General features: G+C 39.3%; 2 protein-coding genes across 3 annotated transcripts; both read left to right on the forward strand.

The window, feature by feature from the left end:
• Positions 1-1,283: 1,283 nt before the first annotated feature.
• On the forward strand, positions 1,284-5,757 carry LOC147289729 (Leucine-rich repeat protein kinase family protein). The gene is made up of 2 exons (XM_086235678.1): positions 1,284-3,370; positions 4,020-5,757. Exons 1-2 carry the CDS (start codon positions 1,887-1,889, stop codon positions 5,467-5,469), a joined length of 2,934 nt encoding a protein of 977 aa, XP_086091804.1. The 5' UTR covers positions 1,284-1,886; the 3' UTR covers positions 5,470-5,757.
• Positions 5,758-10,166: 4,409 nt separating this feature from the next.
• On the forward strand, positions 10,167-14,022 carry LOC147289730 (U-box domain-containing protein 62-like). 2 transcript variants are annotated; one of them, XR_015121084.1, is made up of 8 exons: positions 10,167-10,864; positions 10,964-11,279; positions 11,368-11,449; positions 12,307-12,364; positions 13,004-13,082; positions 13,208-13,303; positions 13,382-13,452; positions 13,616-13,683. XR_015121084.1 is itself a non-coding variant. In XM_086235679.1 (8 exons), exons 1-8 carry the CDS (start codon positions 10,402-10,404, stop codon positions 13,737-13,739), a joined length of 1,299 nt encoding a protein of 432 aa, XP_086091805.1. In that variant the 5' UTR covers positions 10,167-10,401; the 3' UTR covers positions 13,740-14,022. The 2 variants fall into 2 exon arrangements, 1 of the variants encoding a protein (XP_086091805.1); XM_086235679.1 differs by having other exon boundaries at positions 13,004-13,092; positions 13,616-14,022.
• The last annotated feature ends 153 nt before the right edge of the window (positions 14,023-14,175 follow it).

Below are 14,175 nucleotides of genomic sequence, written 5' to 3' on the forward strand. Positions count from 1 at the left end.
AAAACTTTAATCAGTGACAAAGATGTTATCCTTCTTATTAATTTGTGTTGATTTTCTAGTTGGTACGGTATGTTTTCCCCAATTTTTACATGGCTTAGTATTGTTTTGTTGTCTGACAGCATGGCTTAATATGGAAGCATATTCAAAGAGAATGACAATCCAATTCAACCCAGTATAATGATTTTACCTACATTAGTAAATTAGGGACAAAGCAAACATTAAAAAAAAAAAAAAAAAAAGGGGTTCCAAGCATACACTAGCTTGAAGGGAATCTCTCTGCAGGTTCAAGTTGAAGAGCCAGAAAGTCCGAGCCTGCAAAATGCAAGGTTAAAACTTAAAATATATATATGTAGGGTACTATACTACTAGAGGTGCATTTGTTATTTATTGTGTATTTGTGTGACCTAATAATAAAGGGACAAAAGTAGGGCTGGGGGTCCTTCACTCCACAGTCCACAACATGGAATTTAATTAAGAAAGATGGAAAGCAAAGAAAGTTGAGTCCCTGTCACAGACTCACAGCCCTGCAATCTGCACCACACCACCACTCTTCACCTTTTCTTTATTGCAGTCTACCCACCTTCAACACCACCTATTTAATTGCCTTTATTGCTTTTCCCCCTCTCTCTTTCTCTGTTTATCCACTATCCACCCAACTCACTCACTCAACTAGCTGCTAGCCCTTCTGTTCTGCTTCCATATTTTGCAAATTACACTACAATAACCCATTGCACAAGAAAATTACAATAATTAACCCCCATATCCCTTTTATTAAAGAGGAAAAACAACATATCAAAAGGAGTACAGGAAATGTATATTTTTGTTTTCAGTTAATTTGACATGATATGTTATAAAATTTCGGTCTAAAATATTGATTAACGATTAAATTTGGGGTGATTTTCGTTTTTTTATTATTTATTTGAAGAAGAAGGTTCCAATTTGAAATCTTTTTAACATTATCTAAACAAATACCACAAAACTGATAGCGAGTTGACTACACCCTAATTAGTAGCTGCATGTCAAAACCGTAATTTCACCCAAGTTCAAGGGGCGGTTCCAAAGTTGGTTCTTCAGTCACGTTCCGAAGGGGCACAACACAAATACAATCGCTAGGAACCGCCACTTGTGCCTTCCACGTCAAAAGCAGCAGCACTGACATGACTAGGTGTGCGCCACGTCGGATACCCTGTACCGTACGGGTCACGCCACGTGTCCGAAATCATAATAAATAGCCCTCCATCTACCTAGCCGGTCCCGCCCTGCCGTTAATAAGCAAACATTAATTTAGTTTCTCTTTTCAGACTTCAGAGTTCAGACTCTACACACAGTGAGAGAGAGAGAGAGAGACTCTCAGAGAGAGATAAAGAGAGAGAGAGAGAGAGAGAGAGTGCAGCTCTCTAGAATCCCCTATATTCTCTCCTCCGTGCCGGAGCTTATTTGGGCTGAAAATTTCGGCGGATTTTCCGCCCAGTTCAGCGTTCACCGGGGACATTTGCAAGTACTTGGCTTGGCATTTGGTGGTCTCAGATCGAACAGTTTCTTCCATTTCTGACTGTTTGAGCTCTGGACCTCGAAATGTTCGAACTGGGAAGAGATTTTTAGGGTTTTTGTAACCCTTCACCTGGTTGTGAATCTTTGTCCTTTCAGCCATTTTTGGTTTCTCGGATTCCTCATTTGCCAAAGCCTCCATTTTTCTGGAGTCTTAGCCTCTCTGCTTTGACTCATTTTTTTCTTTTCTCAGCTCCAAATCTAGCCGTTAGAGAAAGTTGGCGTTTTTCGTTTGTTTTTGTTGAAAGTTGGAGCCTTTCAAGCTCAGAATCAGTGATTTTGAGCTCTCTGGTCTTCCGGGTCAGTTATGGCTTTCTATCGTCTTTGAGTACCAAACAATGCGAGCACATTTAAGCATGAAACGGCTGCTCGTATTATTCGCTGTCTCTGTACTTTTAGCTCCGGTGGTTCTTGCGAGATCTCTGAACCCATCTTTTAACGACGACGTTTTGGGGCTGATAGTGTTCAAGGCCGATATTCAAGATCCAAAGGGAAAGCTAGCTTCCTGGAACGAAGACGACAATAGCCCATGTGAATGGGTCGGCGTGAAATGCAATCCGAGATCCAACCGGGTCATTGAGCTCAGTCTTGACGGGTTCTCTCTTTCGGGACATTTGGGCCGAGGCCTCCTCCAGTTACAGTCGCTCCGAAAGCTGTCTCTTTCGAAGAACAACCTCACCGGAAGCTTAACCCCTAATATTGCTCATATCGACAACCTTCGAGTCCTTGATTTGAGTGAGAACAGTCTCTCTGGTCCCGTACCCGAAGACTTGTTTCGGCAATGTGGGTCCCTGAGAGTGCTTTCTTTGGCCAAGAACAAGTTTTCCGGGAAAATTCCGGAGAGTTTGAGCTCCTGTGCGACTGTTGCCACAATTAACTTGTCGTTGAACCAGTTTTCGGGTTCCGTCCCAGATGGGGTTTGGTTCTTGAATGGGCTTAGATCACTGGATTTGTCTGATAATTTGTTGGAGGGTGAAATTCCAAAGGCCATTGGAGGATTGAATAATTTGCGAGCAATTAATTTGGGGAAGAATCGGTTTACTGGGCAAGTTCCTGATGGAATTGGAAGTTGTTTGCTTTTGAGGTCCATTGATCTTAGTGAGAATTCATTCTCTGGGAACCTTCCTCAGACAATGCAGAAACTTGGCCTGTGTGGCTATCTAAATCTGCACAAGAACTCGTTTTCTGGTGAGGTTCCTGAGTGGATTGGAGAGATGAAAAGCCTGGAGACTTTGGACCTTTCTGGAAATCGATTTTCGGGTCAAGTTCCAAGTTCAATAGGCAATCTTCAGGCTTTAAAGGTATTGAATTTTTCTGCAAATGGGTTCACTGGGAGCTTGCCCAAGTCTATGGTTTATTGCACAAACCTTCTGGCTTTGGATTTTAGTAAGAATTCGATGGCCGGTGAACTTCCTGCGTGGATATTCAAGTCGGGCTTAGAGGAAGTTTCACTTTCAGAGAAAAAACTAAGTGGAAGCAAGAATAGCCCTTTATCATCCCCAACTGGAAATGCACTTGTAAATCTTCAAGTCTTGGACTTATCCCTTAATCGTTTTTCTGGTGAAATTACATCTGATATTGGGGCCTTAAGCAGCCTGCATATTTTGAACCTTTTCGGTAACTCTCTTGTTGGTCCTATTCCTGTGACTATTGGAGGGTTGAAGGCCCTGGACAATCTCGATTTGAGTGAGAATCGGCTCAATGGAAGCATCCCTCTGGAAATTGGAGGGGCTTTTTCTTTGAAGGAACTGAGATTGAACAAGAACTTCCTCATGGGAAAAATTCCAACTTCAATTGAGAACTGTTCTTCTCTGACCACTTTGTAAGTCCCCTTAGCTCTTACTTACATTTCATTTATGTCCTGCTTTTTAAGTGTAATCTGGATTGCCAGATGAATTCTGGTTCCATATAAATGTTTTGGAGTCTTGTTATTGAGAAATTCTCTGCATATACCTTACCTAATACCTTACCTTACTCTGGAAATGAGAACTAATTGACACAGAAAACTGGTGCTGGGCTCATTGTCATAATGGATTTATGTTTCGAAGAATTCAGCAGTCTTCTTTTCCATAGTATTTTAAAATAAAAATCTTTCATGTTGATGATCTTTTGGGTCATACTGGAAGTGAGGACTTCAAGTACTGCATTGCAATTTTGATGGGCTGTTTTCCGTTTTGCCGATACATGAAGTATGGAGATATGTTTTTGAGATTGTTTGATGTCAATAAATTGCATACTGATTTTCTGGAAAATAATGAAGTTATGAAATCCCAATTTGCTGCCATTTTTGTTTGATTAGGCACATTAGTCTGGATTTTTGCTATTTCCTTATTGAAACCTAGCTACTACTTTAAGTTTCCTTTTCCCTGTGTTGTTCTGGGAAAAATTATATAATCTGAATTCTACTTGATTTTTAGCTCTGACATGTTTTTTCTTGTTTTTGATATTTTTTTTTTGTTGAAACTCTGCAGAATAGTATCACAGAACCGACTGAATGGCCCAATTCCTGCTGCAATAGCCAAACTTACCTACTTACAAAATGTGGATTTGTCTTTCAATAACCTCACAGGAAGCCTTCCAAAGCTGTTAGCCAACCTTCCTAATCTCCTTTCCTTCAATATGTCCCACAACAACCTCCAGGGTGAACTACCTGCGGGTGGCTTTTTCAACACCATCTCCCCTTCCAGTGTCTCTGGCAATCCATCTCTTTGTGGCTCTGCAGTTAATAAGTCTTGCCCTGCAGTCCTTCCTAAACCCATTGTCCTCAATCCCAACTCCTCTTCTGACTCCATCCCAGGCACATTACCTTCAAATCTTGGTCATAAAAGAATCATCCTCAGCATTTCTGCACTCATTGCCATTGGTGCAGCCGCTGTAATTGTCATTGGTGTAATTGCTATCACTGTGCTTAATCTCCGTGTCCGGACTTCCACAAGTCGTTCTGCACCAGTTCTCACATTATCAGGTGGGGATGACTTCAGCCAATCCCCTACGACAGATGCCAACTCTGGTAAGCTTGTCATGTTTTCTGGTGACCCTGACTTCAGCACAGGTGCACATGCTCTACTCAACAAGGACTGTGAGCTTGGGCGTGGCGGGTTTGGAGCAGTCTACCGGACAGTTCTTGGCGATGGACGGCCTGTTGCAATCAAGAAGCTCACTGTTTCAAGTCTTGTCAAGTCTCAAGAAGAATTTGAAAGGGAAGTTAAGAAATTGGGAAAAGTGAGGCACCATAATCTTGTCGAAATTGAAGGCTATTACTGGACTCCATCATTACAGCTCATCATATACGAATATGTCTCTGGTGGCAGCTTATATAAGCATCTTCATGATGGATCAGGTGGAAACTTCCTTTCATGGAACGAGAGGTTCAATATAATTCTTGGAACTGCAAAAAGTTTGGCTCACTTGCACCAAATGAACATAATTCACTACAATATAAAATCGAGCAATGTCTTGATTGGCAGCTCAGGTGAACCCAAAGTGGGAGACTTTGGCCTGGCAAGGTTGTTGCCAATGCTTGACCGATATGTTTTGAGTAGCAAGATCCAGAGCGCCCTTGGCAACATGGCACCAGAGTTTGCTTGCAAGACAGTAAAGATAACTGAGAAATGTGATGTGTATGGGTTTGGGGTTTTGGTTCTAGAGGTGGTCACTGGGAAAAGGCCTGTTGAGTACATGGAAGATGATGTTGTGGTGCTTTGCGACATGGTCAGAGGAGCACTTGAAGAAGGCAGGGTAGAGGAATGTGTTGATCCTAGGCTCCAGGGGAGTTTCCCTGCAGAAGAGGCTATTCCTGTTATGAAATTAGGCTTGATATGCACATCACAAGTGCCATCAAACAGACCAGACATGGGGGAGGTTGTCAACATATTGGAGCTGATCAGATGTCCTTCAGAAGGCCAAGAGGAGTCGGGATGAAGTTAACTAATCTTAACAGATATTCAATGAAGGGATTTGCAATGGATTATCCGGCAAAGAAGAATCCAGTTTGTCCGAGAGAGAAGAAAATTTTTATTGTTGGAAGGTTTTTCCTTTTTTCCTTTTTGTATTGTTTTTTTTTTTTGGGTTCTATTGTGTATTTCTTGTTGAATTCTGTAGTTTTCTCCTCCATGTTGCAAGTAGCTAGGTCACCAGATTCTCCTTTGCCGGATTCCAATTTGGGTCCCTTTCAGATATTGTCACTACTAATCTTTTGTACTCTTCCGATTTGTCTTGGCCATGTTTCTTTCCAAGGGCTGATTCTACTTTCAAATTCTGATAGCCTTAAAATTTTTGCAACATGTAATCTAATTTACATGCAATCTCATTAATGCAGACAAGAATGTGAGGATGAGATTTTACAGTTACTAAATCACTGAACAAAGGATACATGCCTATGGCATGATTATGTTTAGGTCAAACCATATATGTCAGATATGTCCTACCAAAAAGACAATGAGAGACTTGTTCCATGCTTGACCTCAAATTGCAATGATAATGAAGGGCAGAATTGACTTTGAAACACTTACATGGGATAATGGGAAGGGGTTGTACGTTGTTCCTGCCCCATGTGTTTCCAATGATGGCAATGAGAGGACAATAAAACACAGTTGGCAAAAGTCAAAAGTGAGTTGAAAGCCTGAGGGGACTGAAGAATCTTAGTGCCCACTTTAAGGCAAGAAATCAAAGAGTTTAGTAGAATAATGGTAAAAAGAAGGAAAACCCCAAATGGGAGAAGGGAAGAAAGGTAGGGTAAAGAATATTATATAGAGCTACTATCTTGAATATAACAGATATATTACACATGATGATGCCCTGTCGGAATAGAATAGAAGCAATCTTTTTTATATTTTACCATCCATGTCTTTAGGTTCCAATTTAAACTTTCTTTAATGCAGTCTTTGTTTATTTCATTTTAAACCCTCTCCAATGTTTCCTTTTCCAATGAAGTGCAGGGGACTGAGACTGACTAACCACATTTGGACACCCTCTTTGCATAGATTGCCCTTCTCTTTGATATCTCTCTGGCTAAAGCAAAAAAATAGAAAATGTGGCACTCCTAACAACTACAGCGCACAGAAAAGAACACCCATTTCTTTATGGAGTAATCAAAGAATATAAATTTCCATAGCCATGTGCATAGATTGCTACTTTGCTAGTCATGCCAATGAGTTGTCCTTAGCGCACTTAGCCATGAGTTAAATATAGTGTTGAGCCCAAGAGAAAATAAAATAAAATGCATTGGCTTTTGCATTACCAACCAGCACATGGCTCATTTATAAACTGGATTTTCTTTGGATTATATCATTTGTTGTGCTATGTCCCATAATGTTAACTTCCATGTCACCTCATTAAAAGCCAAAAATCCCACTGCTACCTTATCAAAGATGAATCATTATGGATCAGCATTGAGCCCAAGATGCAAGGTAGCTTGGAGCTCGGTGAGAAACAAAATGGGAATTGGACAGTCAAGTCAAAGACTTTGCTTTCAAAATTTAACATTTAAATTTTTAGGAGTGAGCAAATTACATAGAGGGGCAGCAGCACTGAAACAAAAAGCTGTAAAAGCTGTTGCTTGCATTCTCTGGAGAAATATAAAGTGAATAAAAAGAGCAGAAAGCATTATTGAGAACTGTTGTGTGGGGGGGAATAAAGAAATCTTCTTTTGGTATTTGCTTTCATTCTTTGCTTTGTTGAGGGACAAAATGATACCCTCTCAAGTTTCATTAAGCTTTCAGCATTTGAAACTGGGGTCTTATTGTGTTGCATTGGTGTGGGGGGACAGCACATACACCAACCATCGGGTCCAACACATGCCCACTAGAATTTGCTATGATTTAGTCATGTTCATTAGGTGGCATTTGCAGCTTTCTGTTATCTATTTCCTCAAAAACGTTGAGTGGACGAAGTTTGTAAGTGATGGAGGAAACTCAAAACCTTAAACTATTGAGAAGCTTGTATGTGACCTGCTTTATTATAATCTGTTTTGTCCAACCAAAAGAAATAAGGATTGGATTTAACAGCCTCAGCAAGAATATGGACACCAGTGTTGTGTTGGCAATGTTCTAGCAACAAAGTTAATAAATCAGTAATAGTCAAATGCAATCCCTATAATTCCAAACATTCTGTCAGGATACATTATGACATCATAGGAAAAAAGATATAAGAAAAGAGAATACAATAAACATGTAAGTTATAAGATGATGATGGACTAGTTTTACAGACCAAATTTGTTACATAATCCTCTGGTTTTGCACAGCCGAATGAAAAACATTCAAATTTCTTCACCTCCCTCTACTGTACATCTCTCTAGTGCTACATGTATAATTCTTTGTAGATCTTTTGGCTATTTGTATTATGATGAAAGAGGTTTCCTGTTCTTACCCTAATCATCCTAATTATCACTCTTTCCATCTCTATCCGTACTAGTAGGCCTTGAAGTAAGGCCATTAACTGTTACATTTACCATTTTCCCCTTCCATGTACTAGGTGTGACTTCAGCTGTTTCAACATTGTTAGGTGAGGGAGGGTTTGCTGCCCCATTTGAAGCTCTTGATATGGGACACCATCAACCTGCCATTCTCTTTTCCCCAACTTGCAGCAAATCCATGTCCCACCCACTATCAGATCGCTGTTAAAAGAAATAGATAGGCTCCATAGATGGGAGTTACATGGGTGGCAAAGGAAGGAATTCTATCAGAAAAGTTATCTGGTGCAGCATTTTCCAAGTGAAGTATACCTCCCATTCTTCTGTATTTAATAAAGAGGATATTTATTAGTATTGAAGGACTTTGGGTGACAACAAAAACATTGATCTGAAATATTTGAAACAAGATAACTGATCAGAAGCTGAGATATCAGAACAAATGCTTCAATGTGCTTTGAGTCCTAAACCCCCCCAGTCACATTTTATTCCTTAAGAATAAGCTTGTCCTTTTTTCTTCCATTTTTTCATAAATCATGTGTCTAAATGCTTACCAAAAATGAAGTAAACTCTTCGCAGAAAGGTCAGTAATTTATGAAAGAATAAATAGAGACAGTGAACCCCTGAGCCTTCTGTCTTGTTAGAGGTATTTTAGCTCTTGGATGTCCATGGAGAAATATCGAGATATTGTAACATTTACTTTCAGAGAACCATCTCCTTCATTGTGGACAAGAACAAATAGCTCCATGGGACTACAGAGAAAATGTAGTTTGGTATTTCCAATTAACAATACAAGAAAGGAGATGAACTCTCATTGTGGGATCACTGACAAAGCTTAAAGTGATACTACTTTCCTTGTAGGAATGAGAAATTACTAAGAAGTGGAAACTAGTTTAGCTAACCCAAATGAAGAGAAACCAATAACTATTGAGGCAAGTTTGAGCCCAGTTCTGAACTTCCACTTCAACATATTTAACTAGGCACCCTTAACTACTAAGAGGAGTGTGGGGTGACTGTAAAGTTTTGGATTTAAAACAAGTTTTTCATCTCTGTTTAAAAAACAAATGATACTGGAAGCTTACTTTTCATCATGTTGAATCCTTGAGGGAGTGTGGATCAGTTGATGGGGAGATTCACACGTATTTGACCATTACATCTTAAGCATGGAAACTAAGGTTGGAATTGTACCAAACAATCCGTAAGATAGCTTAATAGTAGGGACTGGACATATGCAACTACATTAAAGCACATGAATCCACTATTAATTTGTAGGGACTAGTAATTAATGGAGAGACATGTTTCTTAATCATCACTGTTTAAGCAGCAAACTTTAATGATCATTGATATGTCTGGTGAAATACTGAGTAGCCACAAGTCACATTATAATAGCCATTTGGGGTATTGTAAAACAATGCACCATAAATACCTGAAACCCAATTACAAACAAGAACCATTGTATGCACAGCATTGAGGAAATTAAATTGTGTAATAGAAACAGAAAACCCTTGAAAAAAAATATAGAAAGAAACACAAATTAAATTCATACCATTTGGGGTAATGTATATGCAGGCAGCCATGTTGATGTGATTTTGACTTTTGCTTACCTGTTGAGGAAGCTTGTTAACTTCTATTGGACCATGTAGTGAAAATCTGGTGAGCATCAGATAGTATCAGGACAACTGACCCAAGTGGATTTGGATTCACCTTTGTATAGCAGAATACAAGAATTAATCATAAAACATGAGTTGGGAGTTGGGATCATATTCATAATTTATCATACTAAGAAAGAAGCATGAATGATGAAAACATGGAAGACAAACAAAAGTTAATATATCTCAATGTCGACGTCAATGTGATTATTATTTATATGTGTTTGTCTCTGTCTTCTCCACCTTCCTCAATTATCGTAACGTTTGCACTTTGCAGACCCACCAAAGCTTTGTCCCGTATGTCTCATAACGGTGAAGAGAAAATTTGCTTTTTTGCTAAATACGACACCGTCTTGGATCCATTCGACATGTACTAAGATGACATGGCCAACTGGGTCCAAGAGCAAGACTCCAAGGCCCCAGCTTTTCAAAGAATACTGAAAAATCAGATAATTGTGTATTGTTTCCATTATATAATGGCTTAATTGCAATTTACAAGTTTTAGGCTTTAAGTCCTTTCTCTTTCCTAATTTTCAGCTGAGCTCCCACTCTCAAAGCTTTACACTTTACTTCCCCAAAATTCCATGTAAGCAAACAAGTCCTCTCTCCGCGTCTTTTTCGCCACCTTTCCCAAAAAAAGAAAAAAAAAAAAAAAAGAGTGCCCTAAACCCTAAATCACTCTCCCAAACCCTCAGAGCTAAACCTAAAGCAGTAAAGCTTAATTCCCCTAATTCCAATTCCCAAATTATGCCCAATTCCCCAAATTAGGGTTTTCAGTTTCTCCTTCCGCGCCCAAAGATGTCCTCCGAAGAATTGGGTCTAGTTCCCTCCCAGAACGGGCTCAACTCGCAGCTAGTGTTTCAAGACGAGACCCTGCGCTTTAATTGCGGTGCACCGCCCCAGCGCCGGGTCGGGGACACGGGTCCGAAGACCCGAGAGCTCAGCGGGTTCATAGACGACCGGTTTTTCTCGCCTCAGAGCACCGACTTCCGGCGGAGCATGTTTAGCGAGAGCTCGGAGCGGCGGGACCCGCCCGAAGCCCGAGCCTGGAATTCTTCGAATGGCACCGAAACGACGCCGAGCGGCGAGGGATCGGACGACGACGAGGATGACGAAGACGACGAGGATGACGTGGACGATGACGATGAGGTCGATGAAATGGATAATAGGAACAAGGGCAGTACTAGTAATATTGCGAATAATGGGGAGGATGAAATGGGAAATGGGAAAGTTAAGCACCAGCACCACCATTCTTCTTTTGGTAAGGGGAAAATTCTGAGCTTTTTAATTTTTATACTAGTTTCTAATTTTAGAAACCGTTGTTGATTTTTGGGATGTTTTATTTTTTGTTTTTTATTAGGTGGGACTGTGATAGTAGGATCAAGTAGAGAGGTGTTGTTGAAAGACCACCATAGTGTTGTGAATAACAACAACACGAGGGGGAGTCCCAGTGATCATCAGCAAGGAAGGCTCGGGAGTTATCAGAATGCGGTCACCGTGGCCGAACCGGACGGTGACATGTATTACTCTCAGTATTTGCAGGGCTCTGAGGGGTCTGCTGCTGCGGGAAAGGACTTGGCTGTGGAAAATGGATGTGGGTTTAGTGGAAGAAAGGATGTTATGTACTCGAGCGATTCCGGAGACTCTTTGAGGGCCATTCTCTGTGATTCTGTGACGTAAGTTTTGTTGTTCATGGGTTGGTTTTGCATTTAATTGTTAATTTTCTAGGTTTTGAGCTTTATCTGAGAAGATGTAGAATTTCAGGGGAGCTCTGATGGATGACGCAATGATATTGCCTTGTGGACATTCCTTTGGGGGTGGTGGAATACAGCATGTTATTAGAATGGTGAGCTCCTAGTAAACACATTTCTATCTTATAGATGTGACTGTTTCTGTTTTGTTTTTGAGAATAGTTGGATGGTTGTATGGTGCTGGGTACATATTCTTGTAGTGATATATGAACTGATTGGCAGAGGAAGTGCAAGTACAAGTCTTTCACAATGGTATTTTGACTTTAGAAATTTATGGAGATCCATAATTGGGTTCTCAATGATTGGTGCAAGCACTACTTTCTCGCTAGTGTAGTGCAAGCTTTGGAAATATTGGTGCATTTATAATCTGATTGAGACACCAACTTTTGTCACCTTCTCTAAATCTAGATCATACTGACACATGTTCTCTGCTGTATTATTGGCTTGCATATGTATATATGATTGTTCATCTATAACTAATAAAGTGCATAGTTTTAGATTCAGTTGAATTATAAAACAAATACCATTGTTAGTGCTTCATTTGTTTCCCTTTTTCATGGTGCAAGTTATTATATATACTACGTCATTTTGCTTTTCCATGGGCTGCTGGTTTTCAATGAAGAGAGATAGCATTAAATGGTTCTACGAAGACAAAAAAAAAATGTTGGTAGAATTTTTGCCATAATAATATGTTTCGCTAGATTTTATCTCATAAATTAAAAATTTCACACTATTTTGTCCTTGCTTGCAAAGATTATGTGGTATGTGTGCATGTAGGTTTCAATATACCAATGCTAAGAACTAAAGAAGATATCTCTTATGCTAGCTTTAATTAATTGAATTTTTGGTTACCTGGATTCCTGGTTTTGAAGTTATCTATGGTACTGTTAACCCTTTCTGGTTTTCATTGTCAAACTGAATTTTTTTTTTTTTTTTCATTATACGTTTCCAGAAAGCTTGCTTCACCTGTTCTCAGTCAATTTCAGAAGACTCAGTTGCTCCAAATCTCTGTAAGTATAAATGTTTTCATTGAAGATCTATTTTCACTTGTTACAATTTTAAATTAATATCTGGCCTACTCTAATTGTAAATGATTTTGTGCTGTTGCACATGTTCAATGTAATGCGGACAGCATTACATCATTTGCCTGTGTCTTGGTTCTATTTCTTCCATGCTTAAGTCCTCTATGCTAAAACCTGCATCAGTTTCGTGGTCTCATAGATGCTAGAAAACTTGTTGTCTGGCTTGGCAAGTCTAAATGTGTTGCTAAAGGCTCCAATGGGTAAAAAGAATTAATGTTATTGAAAGAATTCATGATGTAAATATTCTCTGACATGATCCTTTTTTGGTAAAATTTGAGAAAGTACTTAAAGAATTGGACAAAATAAAAACTGAAAGGGAGGAGAGGGGATCCAAATCCTGGAGTGGAATACTGAGGGAACAGCATTAGCTGTCCTAGTGAAATTAGGTAACAATTGTGCAAGAACATTGACAATTAAGTCGCAAGAAACAGGGTTTGGGCCTCTTATAGCTCAAGAAGGACAAAAGAAGAGTATTAGAGTAACTGTCAGATGACAAAGTGTAGAATGTTAGTATGTTACAGAACTCATTCTAGTACTTTTTTTTTTTTTTTTGTCTTACTTGTGCAGCTCTTCGAGCTGCTGTGCAGGCATTCCGCCGGGAAGAAGAGTTACAATTTTATCGCTCGTCCAAAAGAAGAAAAGAAAGGTTTGACCAGGTTTGTCATTTTCATGCTTCAAAAATGGTATCACTAGTTTTTGTAGTAAATGGGGAAAATGTTATCAAAACCTTGAAAGTAAATCTCTTTTTTTTCTTTTGTTACTGTGATGTAGGACAAGGGTGGTTTTTGTGATCCAGCACTCATGGAACTTCCAAGGGGTAAAGGTGTTCAGTTTCCATTTGCTGTGACAGACCGAGTTATTATAAAGGTTAGCAGAGTCCCGAGCTTTGCTGTAATTCTTGTTCAGTTGTTTGTTCTAACTAACAATTGGAGTGAAATGTCACAGGGGAATAAGAGGACACCACAACGCTTTGTTGGGCGTGAGGCTGTCGTGACAACACAATGCTTAAATGGATGGTTAGTTATTTTTCTACTTTTATTCCAATTTTATATTACACTTTAACATTTATCAAGCAATTTTACACCTTAATGTGATTGTTATATTGCATGCCTTTAATTTTTTTTGTCAAAATGAGAAGCAATCTTAGATTTGTGTTCATTATACGAATTGCATGAACAGGTATGTGGTAAAGACATTGGATAATGCAGAGAGTGTAAAATTGCAGTATCGTTCACTAGCCAAGGTATCGGATGACCCATCATCGAAGCCAATGTCAAGCAAGGTGGCACCTAACTGGCTCTAGGCCTCCACACAGAATAGGAAATATGAGACCAATATGCCACGCTATAACTAACTTTATTGTTTAAGAAGTTCCTGTCTCTACTAGAGTTATATTTCTTTACAAGCAAACATGGTGATATTCTGGCCTTGTAAGTTATAGAAGCCTTCTTGTCACAGCTGCTTTGAGGAAAACGTAGAATGTGAATTTAGATTGTAAAAATATGTATTCTTTTTTTCTTTAATTTTGACCAGCATTGTATTTAAGCCTGTGTAAAAATTTGAATGTTATATAATCATTCTTGGTCTGTGGGATCCCAGTGAGTACTGATGTTTATGTTTACGGTTTACCTAAAGGTAGCCAGGTCCATATCTTTTGGGTCATGTTACAAAATAAAGGGCATTTGAAATGTTTAACATTGAAGGATTTATAACCACCATTTTAAAAATATAATCAATGT

The sequence above is a fragment of the Dryas octopetala genome, chromosome 3 (genome assembly GCF_963921425.1).
Source record: "Dryas octopetala chromosome 3, drDryOcto1.1, whole genome shotgun sequence".
In the NCBI taxonomy this organism is placed as follows: Eukaryota; Viridiplantae; Streptophyta; class Magnoliopsida; order Rosales; family Rosaceae; genus Dryas; species Dryas octopetala.

Excerpts from the sequence above, each read along its gene's own strand:
- LOC147289730 (XM_086235679.1), top strand. The coding sequence starts at position 10,402 with ATGTCCTCCGAAGAATTGGGTCTAGTTCCCTCCCAGAACGGGCTCAAC. Across the intron at positions 12,365-13,003 it reads CTCAGTTGCTCCAAATCTCT|CTCTTCGAGCTGCTGTGCAG; the intron begins GTAAGTATAAAT and ends TTACTTGTGCAG. Across the intron at positions 13,304-13,381 it reads CAGACCGAGTTATTATAAAG|GGGAATAAGAGGACACCACA; the intron begins GTTAGCAGAGTC and ends GAAATGTCACAG.
- LOC147289729 (XM_086235678.1), top strand. The coding sequence starts at position 1,887 with ATGCGAGCACATTTAAGCATGAAACGGCTGCTCGTATTATTCGCTGTC. Across the intron at positions 3,371-4,019 it reads TGTTCTTCTCTGACCACTTT|AATAGTATCACAGAACCGAC; the intron begins GTAAGTCCCCTT and ends GAAACTCTGCAG.